The 16,668-nt window shown below is 39.6% G+C and overlaps 1 protein-coding gene across 4 annotated transcripts in view; it reads left to right on the top strand.

Annotated features, from left to right (window-relative positions):
* The window catches only part of MARK1 (microtubule affinity regulating kinase 1), a 131,209-nt gene that overhangs the window by 55,446 nt on the left and 59,095 nt on the right, over positions 1–16,668 (top strand). For all 4 annotated transcript variants that reach the window (XM_055419870.2, XM_055419871.2, XM_055419869.2 and 1 more), the window contains exons 2-3: positions 14,959–15,162; positions 16,431–16,484. In XM_055419870.2, coding sequence (XP_055275845.1) covers positions 14,959–15,162; positions 16,431–16,484 — 258 coding nt within the window. The remainder of the gene's footprint in view (positions 1–14,958; positions 15,163–16,430; positions 16,485–16,668) is intronic.

The raw sequence follows: 16,668 nt of genomic DNA, 5'->3' as shown, positions 1-16,668 counted from the left end.
TGGGTCGGGAAGATCCTCTGGAGAAGGAAATGGCAACCCACTCCAGTACTCTTGCCTGGAAAATTCCATGGACAGAGGAGCCCGGTAGGCTACAGTCCATGGGATTACGAAGAGTTGGACACGACCCAGCAAATTCAATATGTATATGTATACAAAAGCATTTCTACTACACTTGATAAGAGCTTGAGAAAACATTAAAAAAAGAAAAAGAAGAGATGGAGAAATTGGAAAACATAAGCTAAATGAAGTAGGAGCACTGAATATGAAATGGAAAAAGTGAAACAAACTAGATAGAAGTAAAAGATCATCATATAGTCCAGTTTTTAAACATGAATGCTCATTAGACGCATATTTGAAGCTCCAGATGAGAAAAGCAATACCTAAGCATTTGTATTTTTCAAAAAATTTCAAGATAATTCTGTTATGCATCTGGATTTTAAAAAGTGATTACAAGTTTTTCTATTAAATTGTAGCTTTGGTGATACAGAGTTCTATTATTTTTCTGCTGACCAGTCATGATACAGTGGTATTAAGTGCGTAATACTTGCATAATCACGATAGTAATAGATGTTTATCGGTTTTCACAATCAATAACCAGACAAAAAATAAAAGATAATTATAATTGCAAGCCATAATGGGAACATGATTAACCTAACAATATAAAATAATTACATACAATTTGGTGGAGTGGTCAAGCAGAATGATGTGGTAAGTGGAAGTGCATGCATGCACATGTTTTTATTTGCCCAGCCAGTCTGTGTTTTTTGGTTGGTGATAATCTGTTTACATTTAACGTAATTATTGATATGTATGATCCTATTACCATTTTCTTACTTGTTTGGGATTTATTTTCTGTAGGTCTTTTTCTTCCCATGTGTTTCCTGCCTAGAGAAGTTCCTTTAGTATTTGTCGTAAAGCTGGTTTGATGGTTCTGAATTTTCTTAACTTTCACCTGTCTGGAAAGCTTTTGATTTCTCCATCTGAATGAGACTATTATTGCTGGATAGAGTATTCTTGATTGAAGATTCTTTCGTTTCATCACTTAAAATGTATCATGCCATTCCCTTCTGGCTTATAGAGTTTCTATTGAGAAACCAGCTGATAGCCTGATGGGAGTTCCCTTGTATGTTATTTGTCATTTTTCCCTTATTGCTTTCAGTATTTTATCTTTGTCCTTAATTTTGGTCAGTTTGATGACTGTCTTGGTGTGTTCCTCCTTGGGTTTATCCTTCTTGGGACTCTGTATTTCCTGGACTTGGTTGACTATTTCCTTTCCCATGTTCAGGAAGTTTTCAGCTATTACCTCTTCAAACATTTTTCCAGCCCTTTCTGTCTCTCTCCTCCTTCTGGGACCCTTATAATGAGAATGTTGGTGTGTTTAATGTTGTCCCAGAGGTCTCTTAGATTGTCTTCATTTCTTTTCATTCTTATATTCTGTTCTGTGGCAGTGATTTCCACTATTCTGTCCTGCAGGTCATTTATCTGTTTTTCTGCCTCAGTTATTCTGCTGTTGATTCCTTCCAGTGTATTACTCATCTGTTTGTTTGTTCTTTAGTTCTTGTAGGTCTTTGGTAAACATTTGTTGCATTTTTCCATTTTTTCCCCGAGATCCTGGATCATCTTCACGATCATTATTGTGAATTCTTTTTCTGGAAGTTGGCTTATCTCCACTTCATTTAGTTGTTTTTCTGTGATTTTATCTTGTCCCTTCATCTGGGACATAACTTTCTGCTTTTTCATCCTGATTAACTTTCTGTAATGTGATTTTTGTTTTAACCTATGGGAATGTGCTTCTTTTTGCTTCTTCTGTTTGCCCCCTGATAGATGAGGCCAAGAGACTTGTGTAAGCTTACTTAGGGAAGGGACTGGTGGTGGGAAAACTGGGTCTTGCTCTGGTGAGCAGGGCCTTGCTCCGTGAAGCTTTAATCCAATTATCTGCTGACGGGTGGGGTTGTACTCCCTCCCTGGGAATTGTTTGGCCTGGGGTGACCCAGCCCTGGGCTCTACAGGCTTTGTGGCAGGATTGATGGTGAGCTCCAGGAGCCAGGGGGACCTTCCCCACCTGCTGCTGCAGTGTCCCAGTCTCTGTGGTGAGGCCCTGCCGACCCATGCCTCCACAGCAGGCTCCCCAGCACTAGCAGGTAGTCTTAATTCAGTCTCTGGGGGGTCACTGCTTCTCTTGGTGAGTGCAAGATTTTGTTTGTGCTCTCCAAGACCACTTGGCTTCCCTGGTGGCTCAGACAGTAAAGAATCTGCCTGTAATGCATGAGACCCTGGTTCAATCCCTGGATCAGGAAGATTCCCTGGAGAAGGAAATGGAAACCCACTCCAGAATTCTTGCCTGGAGAATTCCATGGACAGAGGAGCCTGACAGGCTACATAGTCCATGGGGTTGCAAAGAGTTGGACACAACTGAGCAATAAACACAAAAATACCAGAGTTTTTCCAAGAGAATGTGCTGGTAGCAGCAAATACCCTCTTCCATCAACACGAGAAACAGCTCTACACATGAACATCATCAGATGGTCAATACTGAAATCAGATTGATTATATTTGCAGCTGAAGGTGGAGATGCTCTGTAGAGTAGCAAAAACAAGACCAGGAGCTCACTGTGGCTCAGATCATGAACTCCTTATTGCAAAATTCAGAATTAAATTGAAGAAAGTAGGGAAAACCACTGGCCCATTCTGGTATAACCTAAATCAGATCCTTTACGATTGATTACACAGTAGAAGTGACAAATAGAGTCAAGGGATTAGATCTGATAGAGTGCCTGAAGAACTAGGGACAGAGGTTCATAACATTGTATCAGTTCAGTTCAGTAGCTCAGTCGTGTCTGACTCTTTGCGACCCCATGAATCACAGCACGCCAGGCCTCCCTGTCCATCACCAACTCCCGGAGTTCACTCAAACCCACCTCCATCGAGTCGGTGATGCCATCCAGCCATCTCATTCTCTGTTGTAGGAGGTGATAATTAAAACCATCCCTAAGAAGAAAGAAATGCAAAAAGGCAAAATGGTTGTCTGAGGAGGCCTTACAAATAGCTGAGAAAAGAAGAGAAACAGAAGGCAAAGGAGAAAAGGAAAGATACACCCATGTAAATGCAGAATTCCAAGAAGAGCAAAGAGAGATAAGAAAGCCTTCCTTAGTGAAGTGCAAAGAAATAAAGGAAAACAATAGAATGGGAAAGACTAGAGATCTCTTCAAGAAAATTAGAGTTACCAAGGAACATTTCTTGCAAAGATGGGTACAATAAAAGAGAGAAACCTTATGGACCTAACAGAAGCAGAAGATATTAAGAAGAGGTGACAAGAAAGCACAGAAGAATCATACAAAAAAAAAAAAATCTTAATGACCCAGATAGCCACGATGGTGTGATCACTCCCCTAGAGCCAGACATCCTGGAATGTGAAGTCAAAAGGGCTTTAGGATGTATCATTACAAACAAAGCTAGTAGAGGTGATGGAATTCCAGTTGAGCTACTTCAAATCCTGAAAGATGATGCTGTGAAAGTGCTGCACTCAATATCCCAGCAAATTTGGAAAATTCAGCAGTGGCCCAAGGACTGGAAAAGTTCAGCTTTCATTCCAATCCCGAAGAAGGGCAATGCCAAAGAATATTCAAACTGCCACACAATTGCAGTCATTTCACATGCTAGCTTCAATAGTACATGAACCGAGAACTTCCAGATGTACACGATGGATTTAGAAAAGGCAGAGGAACCAGAGATGGGGGGAAAAAAGCAAGGGAATTCTGGAAAAACATCTGTTTCATTGACAATGCTAAAGCCTTTGACTGTGTGGATCACAACAAGCTGTTGAGGACTCTTAAAGAGCTGTGAGTACCAGAACATCCTGTCTGCCTCCTGAGAAATCTGTATGCAGGTCAAGAAGCAACAGTTAGAACCAGACATGGAACAACACACTGGTTCCAAATTGGCTAAGGTGTCGGTCAAGGCTGTGCATTGTCACCTTGCTTATTTAACTTATATGCAGAATACGTCATGTGAAATGCTGGACTGGATGAAGCACAAGCTGAAATCAAGATTGCCGGGAGAAATATCAATAACCTCAGACATGCAGATGACACCACGCATATGGCAGAAAACAAAGAGGAACTAAAGAGCCTCTTGATGAAAGTGAAAGAGGTGAGTGAAAAAGCTGGCTTAAAACTCAACATTCAGAAAACAAAGATCATGGCAACCAGTCCCATCACTTCATGGCAAATAGATGGGGAAACAGTGACAGACTTTATTTTCTTGGGCTCCAAAATCACTGCAGATGGTGACTGCAGCCATAAAATTAAAAATTGCTTGCTCCTTGGAAGAAAAGCTATGACAAAGCTAGACAGCCTATTAAAAAGCAGAGGCATCACTTTGCTAACAAAGGTCCGTCTAATCAAAACTATGGTTTTTCCAGTAGTCATGTATGGATGTGAGAGTTGGACCATAAAGAAAACTGAGCACCGAAGAATTAATGCTTTTGAACTGTGGTGTTGGAGAAGACTCTTGAGAGTCCCTTGGACAGCAAGGAGATCCAGCCAGTCCATCCTAAAGGAAATCAGTTCTGAATATTCATTGGAAGGACTGATGCTGAAGCTGAAGCTCCAATACTTTGGCCACCTGATTTGAAGAACTGACATTTAAAAAGACCCTGATGCTGGGAAAGATTGACGACAGGAAGAGAAAGGAATGACAGGGGATGAAATGGTTGGATGTCATCACCGACTTGATGGACATGAGTTTGAGTAAGCTCCAAGAGTTGGTGATGGACAGGGAATCCTGGCATGCTGTAGTTCATGGGGTCGCAAAGAGTCAGACACGACTGAGTGACTGAACTAAACTGAACTTTGACGTTGGCATCTCACAACTTCTTTGGATTTTAATCTGTTCCTTAGATAAAATTCTGTAAACATTTCATCACTTTTATTTTGTCATTCATGAGTCACCATTTAATTGTAATGATTTTCTGGTTGTTAGTAAGTCATGATTCTATAAAATATAACCTTCTGGAAAAGTCCAGGAATAAGTGGGAAAATGTTTCTTTGTATCTTATTCTGTATCCAAGTGAGTTATGATTTATAGAAATCAAAGAAAAATTAGCCATAATAATTTAGAAAGTGTATCACCTACACACCTATCTGAAAAAAAACTCACCAGCTAGAAAAAGTGAACCAAAGAAAGGGAATTATAGGCTATAAGAAACTTCCATGAATAATGTAACCAGTAATGATTATAGGTCATTAAAAATAATTTCTAATAATGAAGCTATTATGTTTAATACAGTTCTTTAAAACATTTTCAAAAATGGAATAGGCACATGTTAAAAAAAGAAAAATATGCAAAATAGTTCTTGGTGATTTTTACAAGGCATTCTATATTTATAGCATCTGGTTAGTGCCCTTCCAGTTGCTGCTGCTGCTGCTAAGTAGCTTCAGTCGTGTCCAACTCTGTGTGACCCATAGACAGCAGCCCACCACGCTCCCCCATCCCTGGGATTCTCCAGGCAAGAACACTGGAGTGGGTTGCCATTTCCTTCTCCAATGCATGAAAGTGAAAAGTGAAAGTGAAGTCACTCAGTCGTGTCCGACTCTCCGCGACCCCAAGGACTGCAGCCTTTCAGGCTCCTCCACCCATGGGATTTTCCAGGCAAGAGTACTGGAGTGGGGTGCCATTGCCTTCTCCGGTCCTTCCAGTTATTACCAGTCTATAATCACCTGGGTTTCTGACTACAAGTACTTGGCTATCTAGTGGTTTTCTTAGCTAGTCTTGGTGCATTTATTCTCTGATCTCATTGAGCCCTCTGCTATATTGGCTACTACTCCCTATCCAACAGTGTTTGTTTGTGTCTTCTGTTTCTTCTTTATCCAGCTTAGATTTTTGACCCATCATCTCAGTAACTTGCCAGTAACCTAATTTGTCTTGTCTTGCCACTTTCTCTTTGGTGGTACTTGTTTGACAAACTCCAGGCCAGAGTTAACTCATTTATCTGCTTTCTCAGTAATCTGTCTGTGGGCCGTTGAGTATTGCTGGGAAAAAAAAAAAAGGCAAAACTGGACAGATTAGAGCCATAATACATTCATGGTCACCGATATCAAGGAGTCTGTCAGTATTGCTCAGCAGCCCTACCAGGTTGCTTTGGTTAACTCATTTTTCGTTTTTCTAAACGGAGTATATCCAATCTTTTTTTACTCTCTGCAAACCTCCCCACTCTTAGAAGGTGACCTTACCTCCAACCACCCAGAGAAAGGAAGAGCTATCAGATTTGAACTCCCTCAGCTTCCTACCATCAGATGTATGCACCTTTCTACATCTAGATCTAACTTCTCTTTCTTTCTCCTTTTTACAGGAGAAGTGATGTCTTTCTCCCTGCATAAGGGTAGTCTCTCCATCTGTGCCCTGAATCTTCTCACCGTCCACCTCCCCGGGAACTTCCCTTATCTTTTCCCTCTCCTGTCTCATCAGTGCTCCCTCTCCGCTGGATCCTTCCTTGGGATTTAAACATGTTCAGGTCTCCTCCGTCTTAGAACAAGCAAATGAACAATAACATCTTTTATTTCCACACTTTTTTTTCTTCTCCAGTTGTCATCCTCCTGCCTCTGATTCACAGACAGACTTATCAGCATCATTACCTTCCCTAGCAGCCTCTGTTCCTCACTTTCCACTTTCTGCCAGCTCACTGCACCTTGACTTTTACCCATAAGTTTTTAAAAAGTAAAAAAAAAATCTCTGTATGATATCATCTATTTATCTAGCATTCTAGAAAAGTTAAGAGTATAGTATTAAAAAGCAGATCAGTGAGAGGAGGGCGTTGACAGCAAAGGGGCACAGGGACCTTTTTATTTTGATAAGATGTTTTACATATTTGTTATTGTGTTTCAAGACTTTCCATGTTTGTCACAACTCATATGCTTAAATTTGGTGAATTTCATTGTGTGTTACTTATTCCACAATAAAGCCGACAGAAAGAAAGTTTGGTAGAAACATGAGAGTATACCTCTTGGTTTCTAATGATGAACTAAGAATTAGCAATGAAATCATTTTGTTTGGAAACATTTAAGCCAATTTTAGAAGAAAAAGCAAGAAGAGAAGGTTCTAGGGAGCAGGCTTGACATCTTAAAGGGTGGTACAGGGGATATGTTTTGTTCATAGCCTGTTAGAGTTAGTTGACATTTTTGACCATATGCATGTATCATTTTGCTTACATGCTCACTTGCGTTGGACTCTGCAACTCATGGACTGTAGCCCTCCAGGCTTTTCTGTGAAATTTTCTAGGCAGGAATACTGGACCAGGTTGCCATTTCCTTCTCCAGGGGAATCTTCCCGACCCAGATATTGAACCCATATCTCTTACATCTTCTGCTTTGGCAGTTGTATTCTTTACCAGCTGAGCTACTGGTGAAGCTTATGTATCGATGCTTTTGAAGTGTGGTGTTGGAGAAGACCCTTGAGAATCCCTTGGACTGCAAGGAGATCCATCCAGTCCATCCTAAAGGAGATCAGTCCTGGATGTTCATTGGAAGGACTGATGCTGAAGCTGAAACTCCAATACTTTGGCCACCTGATGCAAAGACCTGACTCGTTGGAAAGGACCCTGATGGTGGAAAAGATTTAGGGCAGGAGGAGAAGAGGACGACAGAGGATGAGATGGTTGGATGGTATCATCGACTCGATGGACATGGATTTGAGGTGGACTCTGGGAGTTGGTGATGGACAGGGAGTCCTGGCGTGCTGCGATTCATGGGGTCGCAAAGGGTCGGATACAACTGAGCAACTTAACTGAATCAACAGGCCCTTGTATGGTTCTTACTCTGTGCTATTCTGAGCACCTTTACAGAAATTATTTTATGTAATCCTCGGGATAGCTGTGAGGTAGGCTTTATTATTAGTTCCTTTAATAGACAAGGAAACATGCACAAACAGATTAAACAACTTGCCCAAGGATGCATAGCTAGTGAGTAGGAAATTTTCATTTCAGTTGGTATTGAAAGCAGGGAAAATTCCATTATTATTCAGGAATTCTGATAATCCATGGGATTAGTTCCTTGAAGAGCTAATGAAATCGCTACATCGCTACCTGTAATTACTTTGAATACACTACATCTCAAGCCCAGATTTAGGTTCATGTTGCCACTGCTGCAGAAAAATGAAGGAATTCAGTGTCTACTGGCTTGAGTGGACAACTTGAAGAATGAAAATAAAATCTGAATTTGTATTTTCAGCTAAAGATGAGGGACTAGAACTTATAGCCATTATATAATTGAGCTTACATAATATCTTGTACCTATCAGCCTTATGGTTTAGACAGTTCTTAATTAAACTTTCTATGACTTCAGCCTGACGAGGGCATGGCAGCCCACTCCAGTATTCTTGCCTGAAGAATCCCCTTGGACAGAGGAGCCTGGGAGGCTACAGTCCATGGGATCACAGAGTTGGACACGACTGAGCAACTAAGCACAGCACAGCATGACTTCAGCCCATGCTGGATAAACATTTTTTTCTAGGCTTCCTGTTTGAGAGTTAGTATATTGATCAGCATGGAATGAGATCAGTTATCTCAAATTACTCTTCAGTAAGTTCCTTTTGGGAAAGATTCTGCTGCTGAGTGGTGCTATTACTGTCCTAAGGAAAAATGGGGTTTGAGGGGAGAAATATTTGTTTGGATGGGTGTTTTATAATTAGAGTCATAATATTAAAAATGTGCTTTATATTCCATTATAATTTCTAATTTAAGACTCCTCTAAATGCATTCTGAGAAAGTTGGGTGGCTCCTAAAAAGGGTCATGCTTAATATTGAAAGTTAGGAGATCTCATTTTTAAAAAGGATTTTGGAGAATATATTACCTTTTCCAATTCTAGGAGTGGGATAAGATAGAATAGTATTTTTGTAAGAGCCTTCTGTCCCCTCCTCTCCTAAGTATAGACATTGCCATACCTATATTTTCCTAGAATCTTCTTCTCTGTTGGTAGGATTGGCCAGAAGCAATTTAGTCCTGCCTTTCAAACCATGACGTTTTACAGTAGAGGTTGGCCAGCTGCATCTGGTAGGCCAAATGAAGCCATTGGGTGTGTTTTTATATGGCCCTGAGCTAAGCAAGTTTCTTTAAAAATGAATACCCAACAGGGACAGTGGAATCTGCAAAACCTGAAATATTTATTGTCTAGCTTTTTATAGAAAACTTTGCTGAACTCTGTGTCTCACCATACTTGTTGGGGATATACAGAACAGTCAAGAATGCTGCCCATAAAGATAGGTAGGTTACCTGATCGAGAGTTTCTCCTTAGGGAACTGGTTATACTGCCCTCTCTTTTGTTGTTTGCAGCTTAGCTAAAAGTTGAACATGTCTGATAAAAATCTTCTAATTATTCATTTTTCCTTTATGACCTCTTAATTAGAAAGTAGTGATAGCTCTTATGTATCAGCTATTGTATTGCTCTGTAACAAGTCATCCCAACACCCAGTGGTTCAAACTCACAAGCATATGTTGCTTCTTATGAGTCACGGGGTTATCTGGGGATCAGTTGATTTCATCTGACCTCAGCTGGGAGTGGCTCTGCTCAATGTGTTTCTCATCTTCCTTCTGGTATCAACCTGGACACGCCCTTCTCATGGGGATGGCAAGTTGAAACACAGCACGGCCTCTTGATGGCTAGTATGGGACTGGCTTATACCACCATTTTGAACTCATTCTATTGGCCAAAGCAAATCATATGACTGGATGCCCAAAGAGTATAAAACTATATTCTGCCCTCAGTGAGAGGACATTGGAAAGTTACATGGCAAAGGATGTGAAAATTTGGAGCTAATAATTCAGTCTGTCAGTTTGGTTTATAGTCAGAATATGCTCTGCAACCAGCATTGAGATATAACTCAAATACCTTAATTTAGTCTGTTGTTAAGAGATCTGGACAGCGAGACATCATTCCTCATAAGTCATCCCGAGTATAGGTGTCAGGAGCACAGGGGCCATACGTCTCTTTACTTGGCTGATTTGTGTTTGTATTGTCTTTTTTGTGCCTAACACCATGTTTGGTATTGACCATCTGGTGATGTCCATGTATAGAGTCTTCTCTTGTGTTGTTGGAAGAGGGTGTTTGCTATGACCAGCGTGTTCTCTGGGCAAAACTACATTAGCCTTTGCCCTGCTTCATTCTATACTCCAAGGCCAAATTTGCCTGTTACTCCAGGTGTTTCTTGACTTCTTACTTTTGCATTCCAGTCCCCTATAATGAGAAGGACATTTTTTTGGATGTTAGTTCTAGAAGATCTTGTAGGTCTTCATAGAACCGTTCAACTTCAACTTCTTCAGCATTACAGGTTGGGTCTAAATCCTAGACTTGGATTACTGAATATTGAATGGCTTGGAAACGAACAGAAATCTGTTATTTTTGAGATTGCATTGCCAAATTCAGACTTAAATTGAAGAAAGTAGGGAAAACCACTAGACCATTCAAGTATGACCTAAATCTAACCCCTTATGGTTATACAATGGAAGTGACAAATAGATTCAAGGGATTAGATCTGATAGAGTGCCTGAAGAATTATGAACGGAGGTTCGTGACATTGTACAGGAGGCAGTGATCAAGACCATCCCGAAGAAAAAGAAATGCAAAAAGGCAAAATGGTTGTCTGAGGAGGCCTTGCAAATTAACTGTGAATAGAAGACAAGCAAAAGGCAAAGGAGAAAAGGAAGGATTTACCTGTTTGAGTGCAGAGTTCCAGAGAATAGCAAGGAGAGATAAGAAAGCCTTCCTCAGTGATCAATGCAAAGAAACAGAGGAAGACAATAGAATGGGAAAGACTAGAAATCTCTTCAAGAAAATGAGAGATACCAAGGGAACATTTCATGCATAGATGGGCCCAATAAAGAACAGAAATGGTATGGACCTAACAGAAGCAGAAGATATTAAGAAGAGGTGACAAGAATACACAGAAGAACTATACAAAAAAGATCTTCATGACCCAGATAACCATGATGATGTGGTCACTCACTTAGAAGCCAGACATCCTGGAAATAGAAGTTAAGTGGGCCTTAGGAGGCATCACTACAAACAAAGCTACTGGAGGTGATAGAATTCCAGTTGAGTTGTTTCAAATCCTCAAAGATGATGCTCTGAAAGTACTGCACTTAGTATGTTAGAAAATTTGGAAAACTCAGCAGTGGCCACAAGACTGGAAAATAATCAGTTTTCATTCCATTCCCAAAGAAAGGCAGTGTCAAAGAATGCTCAAACTGCCGCACAGTTGCACTCATCTCACATGCCAGCAAAGTAATGCTCCAGATTCTCCAAGCCAGTCTTCAATAGTGTATGAACCGCAAACCTCCACATGTTCAAGCTGGTTTTAGAAAAAGCAGAGGAACCAGAGATCAAATTGCCAACATCAACGGATCATCAAAAAAGCAAGAGAGTTCCAGAAAAGCATCTATTTCTGCTTTATTGACTATGCCGAAGCCTTTGACTGCATGGATTGCAACAAACTGTGGAGAATTCTGAAAGAGATGGGCATACCTGACTACCTGACCTGCCTGCTGAGAAATATGCATGCAAGTCAAGAAGCGGCAGTTAGAACTGGACATGGAACAACAGACTGGTTTCAAATTGGGAACAGAGAATGTCAAGGCTGTATATTGTCACCCTGCTTATTTAACTTATATACAGTGTACATCATGAGAAATGGTGGACTGGATGAAGCACAAGCTGTAATCAAGATTGCCAGGAGAAATATCAATAACTTCAGATAGGCAGATGACACCACCCTTATGGCAGAAAGTGAAGAACTAAAGAGCCTCTTGATGAAAGTGAAAGAGGAGAGTGAAAAAGTTGTCTTAAAACTCAACATTCAGAAAACTAAGATCATGACATCCAGTCCTATCACTTCATGGCAAATAGATGGGCAAACAATGGAAACAGTGAGAGACTTTATGTTTTGGGGCTCCAAAATCACTGCAAATGGTGACTGCAGCCATGAAATTCAGAAATGCTTGCTGCTGGGAAGAAAAGTTGTGACCAATGTAGACAGCATATTAAAAAGCAGAGACATTACTTTGCCAACCAAGGGCTGTCTAGTCAGAGCTTTGGTTTTTCCAGTAGTCATGTATGGATGTGAGATTTGGACCATAAAGAAAGCTGAGCACCGAAGAATTGTTGCTTTAGAACCATGGTGTTGGAGAAGACTCTTGAGAATCTCCTTGATTGCAAGGAGATCCAACCAGTGAATCCTAAAGGAAATCAGTCCTGAATATTCATTGGAAGGACTGATGCTAAAGCTGAAACTGTAATCCTTTGGCCACCTGATGTGAAGAACTGATTTTATTTGAAAAGACCCTGATGCTGGAAAATATTGAAGGTGGGAGGAGGAGGGGATGACATAGGATGAGATGGTTGGATGGCATCACCGACTCGATGGACATGAATTTGAATAAGCTCCAGGCGTTGGTGATGGACAGGGAAGCCTGGCGTGATGCAGTCCATGGGTTCACAAAGAGTCGGACACGACTGAGCACACACTAACTAACTATCCATATTAATTTCTGGAGTTTAGGGAGATTTAGGTCTAACAATGAAAATAGACCATAGACCAATACTTAAGAAGATGGTGTGACAGTCCAGTAGTAGAAATTTTTCCTGGATATAAAGATAGCAGCAGAAAAGAGGGGTAATCAAACAGTTCTGCTTTTTGAAAGACATAGAGCACTTTGTTTAGGAGAAGATAAAACTAAATTTTGAATGATAGATAAGTCCATAGTCCCTGCTGGACAAGTTCAGGTAGAGAAGTACTATTTTTGTGAATTATTATAGTGATCTATTGTCCGGTGGTGCTGGAGAAGACTCTTGAGAGTCCCTTATACTGCAAGGAGATCCAACCAGTCCATTCTAAAGGAGATCAGTCCTGGGTGTTCATTGGAAGGACTGATGCTAAAGCTGAAACTCCAATACTTTGGCCACCTCATGCGACGAGTTGACTCACTGGAAAAGACTCTGATGCTGGGAAGGATTGGGGGCGGGAGGAGAAGGGGATGACAGAGAATGAGATGGCTGGATGGCATCACCGACTCGATGGATATGAGTTTGAGTGAACTCTGGGATTTGGTGATGGACAGGGAGGCCTGGCGTGCTGTGATTCATGGGGTTGCTAAGAGTCGGACACAACTGAGCGACTGAACTGAACTGACTGACTCTGAGAAAATGATTATAATTAAAATCTCTTGTTTATGCTCAAATAATTGAAAAGTCACTAAGAACCAGTGAGTAACTTTGTGATTACTGCCTCCTTATATTATTTATTGCAGTAGGTTTCAAATTTGCCTGCATCAGAATCACCTGGAGGACTGGCTAAAATACTCCGTACTGGGTTCCACCCCCAGTGTTTTCTGTTCAGTATTTCTGAAACAGAGTCAGAGAATCTGCGTTTCTAGTATGTTCCCAGATGATGCTGATGGTGCTAGTCCAAGGACAGCACTTTGAAAACTATTGATTTATTGAACTTTTCCTACGTATCTGGCACTCTGCAGTGTAGTGAGTATATAAAAGTGGAAAGAAAACATGTCTGTCCTCAAGTTGCTCATGGTAAGGTGGCAGACACAAAGAAGTGAGTGTATGACAGTGCAGTGGATCGAGTCACATGGAAATACAGTTTGCTGTGAATATGCCCCAGTGTGACTCTTAACTCAAAATGGCTGCAAGTGTGTGTAAGATGTAGAAACTCCTTTAATCCTCAGCCAAGTTTTTAAAAAATATCAAAAGTAAAAAAAATAGAAGAATGATCTTGAGTTGTGCTTTGCATGAAACGAGTAAATGGAGTCATCTTCAGAGTTGCCTTTACGAAATTTCTGATCAAAATTTTTTAGACATGCTTTTGGTGGTATAGGTTGGACAACATATGTGTGAATTACTTTGCAAATAAAAGCTGCCCCCTTATTTTGTTAATTTGTCATACTCATCTTCAGCTATTTTTAAGATGTCAGATAATGGTGTTATGTTTGTCATGCATAATTCTACATTTTTACAGAAAATGCTAGAAATTTTATTTGCTTCGGAAAGCAGACAAAACTAGCCAAGAGCAGGTCCACTCAGAGCTGGGCAAACAGGCTTCCTTAGGTGGCCTTACCTGGGACTTGAGGTGCTGAGCCCCAGGGTAACAGTTTCTGTGATTGTGAGCCAGCTGAGACGCTGAGACAAAGTGACGCCTCTGCCTTGAAAAGGGCACGGAGGAAGAAGGCAGTGGATATAAGGTCACGGATCCAGACAGGGCTATCGATGGCTCCTACTTGGGCATGGGAAACTGGGTGAGGGGCTGAGAAGGAGTTGATTAAAAGTATACCTGTAGTAGGAAACTGCTTTTTTAGTTGGCCAAAGTTATGTGCCCAGCAAATGAAAGAGTGACCAGGACAAGTAGTTGGACTGGTTTAGAGAAACAGAGCTGTACTCGTGAAGTTGTCTTGGCACTGAAGACATTCTGCCATTGTAATGAAGCAGTCTGGATCTGAATTGTCATCTCAACCTACAGGAGTAACACCCTTAGGAGAGTAATGATCTGTGGGACTCCTGGCTATCTAACCATTTATATCTTTTTAAAAGCAAAACATATGCCTAAAGCTATGCAGAACATTTCATTTTAAATGATTATATTCCCCCTGGCAAAGGAAACTAAAGTCAAGTAGAAATTGCAAACACAATGCCCAGAAATGGTATAATGCAATCTATTTTCATTAGAGATGAATTATTTTTTTCCTCTTTATTTTTAATTGAAGAATAAGTACAGTACTGTGCAGGTTTCAGCCATACATCAACATGTATCAGCCATAGGTTTATATATGTCCCCTCTGTTTGGAGCCTCCCTCCCACCTCCTACCCCATCCTAGATGAGTTATTAATAAAAATTGTTTGTAGTGGTTTTTGAACTGTCTTTTAATTATATAGTTTAATTAATGATGAAATCTTCTAACCTTTTTCTTAGCATACATCTGTGGATGGATATACTGAACCCCATATCCAGCCAACCAAATCAAGTAGCAGACAGAACATTCCTCGGTGTAGGAACTCCATTACGTCAGCAACAGACGAACAGCCTCACATTGGAAATTACCGTTTACAAAAGACAATAGGGAAGGGAAATTTTGCCAAAGTGAAATTGGCAAGGCATGTTCTAACCGGTAGAGAGGTAAGTTTTCACAATGCCTTTTAATACTTACCTGGACCTCTCCAGAGTCTTATTAAAAAAGATTTCCTATAGCTGATTCTGGGAATAAATTAACAGTTGTAATATGGTAAACACTGGGGTATATGTGAATGAAATGTACATAGGTAGAGTTATACCTAGCACAGAAAAATTGTCCTTATGTATTAGCATCTCTTATAAATCAGATGTGCTGCACATGAGGTTTTCTTAGACTTCTGTCTTTTCATTATATGGTTTCCATAAACATTTCACATTACCCTTGCCACCCAACCCGAGGAACAGGGCTAGGATAACTTCTTATTAATTACTACTTAAGCTGTACTGTATATACGAATAGAAATCTGAGGTTGTACACATGAAACTTACATAGTATTAAAAGCCACTGTTACCTGAATAAAAAAATAAATTTTAAAAACTACTACTTGAAGTAAATTAGGTATAAATGTATAGGAAATTAGCCACTAATTTTTAATCTATTTGGAGATTACATTGAGCAAGTGTTATACAGATGTTTTTCTCAGATAATAAGAGAATCAGTTTTCTAAAATCCTGTGTGTTTCAAATTAAGTATATTTACATAGTAAAATATATGTTTTAATAATAATAATAATATATTTAATTATTTATATATTAAAGACTCAAAATAGTTAAACATCTAACATTCTGCATTACATGATTGGATCCAATTAGGACATTATGAAAAATTTATCATAAAACATTTTTGCTAAGTTTCCATTTTGTTTTATACATAATATTATCGTCACTTATGGTTAAATTTAGTCTTCTCTGTCCATTTTGACCCCAGGAGCTATTAGGACACAGGCTGTATTAGAGACTTCGAGGACGTTTGAACCTGTTTTGTTAGTTTGCTGAAGTTTAGGTGTCCAGTCTCTCTCCCCGCGTATTACTTAACTTGCTAAAAGTTTATAAGCCTCTCCCTTCTGATAATTATGACTTATCAAGATCATGGGTCAAATATTAAGGTACAAGTGATTTTTACTTTAAAAGGGGAAACTTGGAAGAACTTTAACAAAGGTGTAATTTCACTGACTCAGAATCAAATAGGTTACAGACTTCGGTCAATAGAATATATTCTAAGGCTGTCTAGTTATCAAAACTTTACCATCCGATTATGTTAACCCCCAGTGCAGCTATATCTATTTAGGATGAAACAAAAGATGTTTTCTTTATAAGTTTTATTCCTTAAGATATGTATTCTCAAATTAAAATTTAATGATTCTCTTTTTCAGGTTGCTGTGAAAATAATAGACAAAACTCAGTTAAATCCTACCAGTCTACAAAAGGTATTTAATTATTTTAGTAGTAAGTAGTTATAATGTGAGTTTATAATCAATATATGATACTCTGTAGAATCAGTTATTCTAAATTTCCTATTAGGTACAATTCTACATTTCATCAGTATATGAAGAAAAGACTTGATATAGACATAATATTTACATTTGTTAATATTTAAGTATTTATCAAATG

Source organism: Moschus berezovskii, chromosome 17, assembly GCF_049115385.1.
Source record: "Moschus berezovskii isolate FMDL1 chromosome 17, NW_MosBer_1.0, whole genome shotgun sequence".
NCBI lineage: Eukaryota > Metazoa > Chordata > Mammalia > Artiodactyla > Moschidae > Moschus > Moschus berezovskii.
The sequence above is the reverse complement of the archived record's forward strand: the minus strand, read 5'-3'. Positions and strand labels throughout refer to the sequence as shown.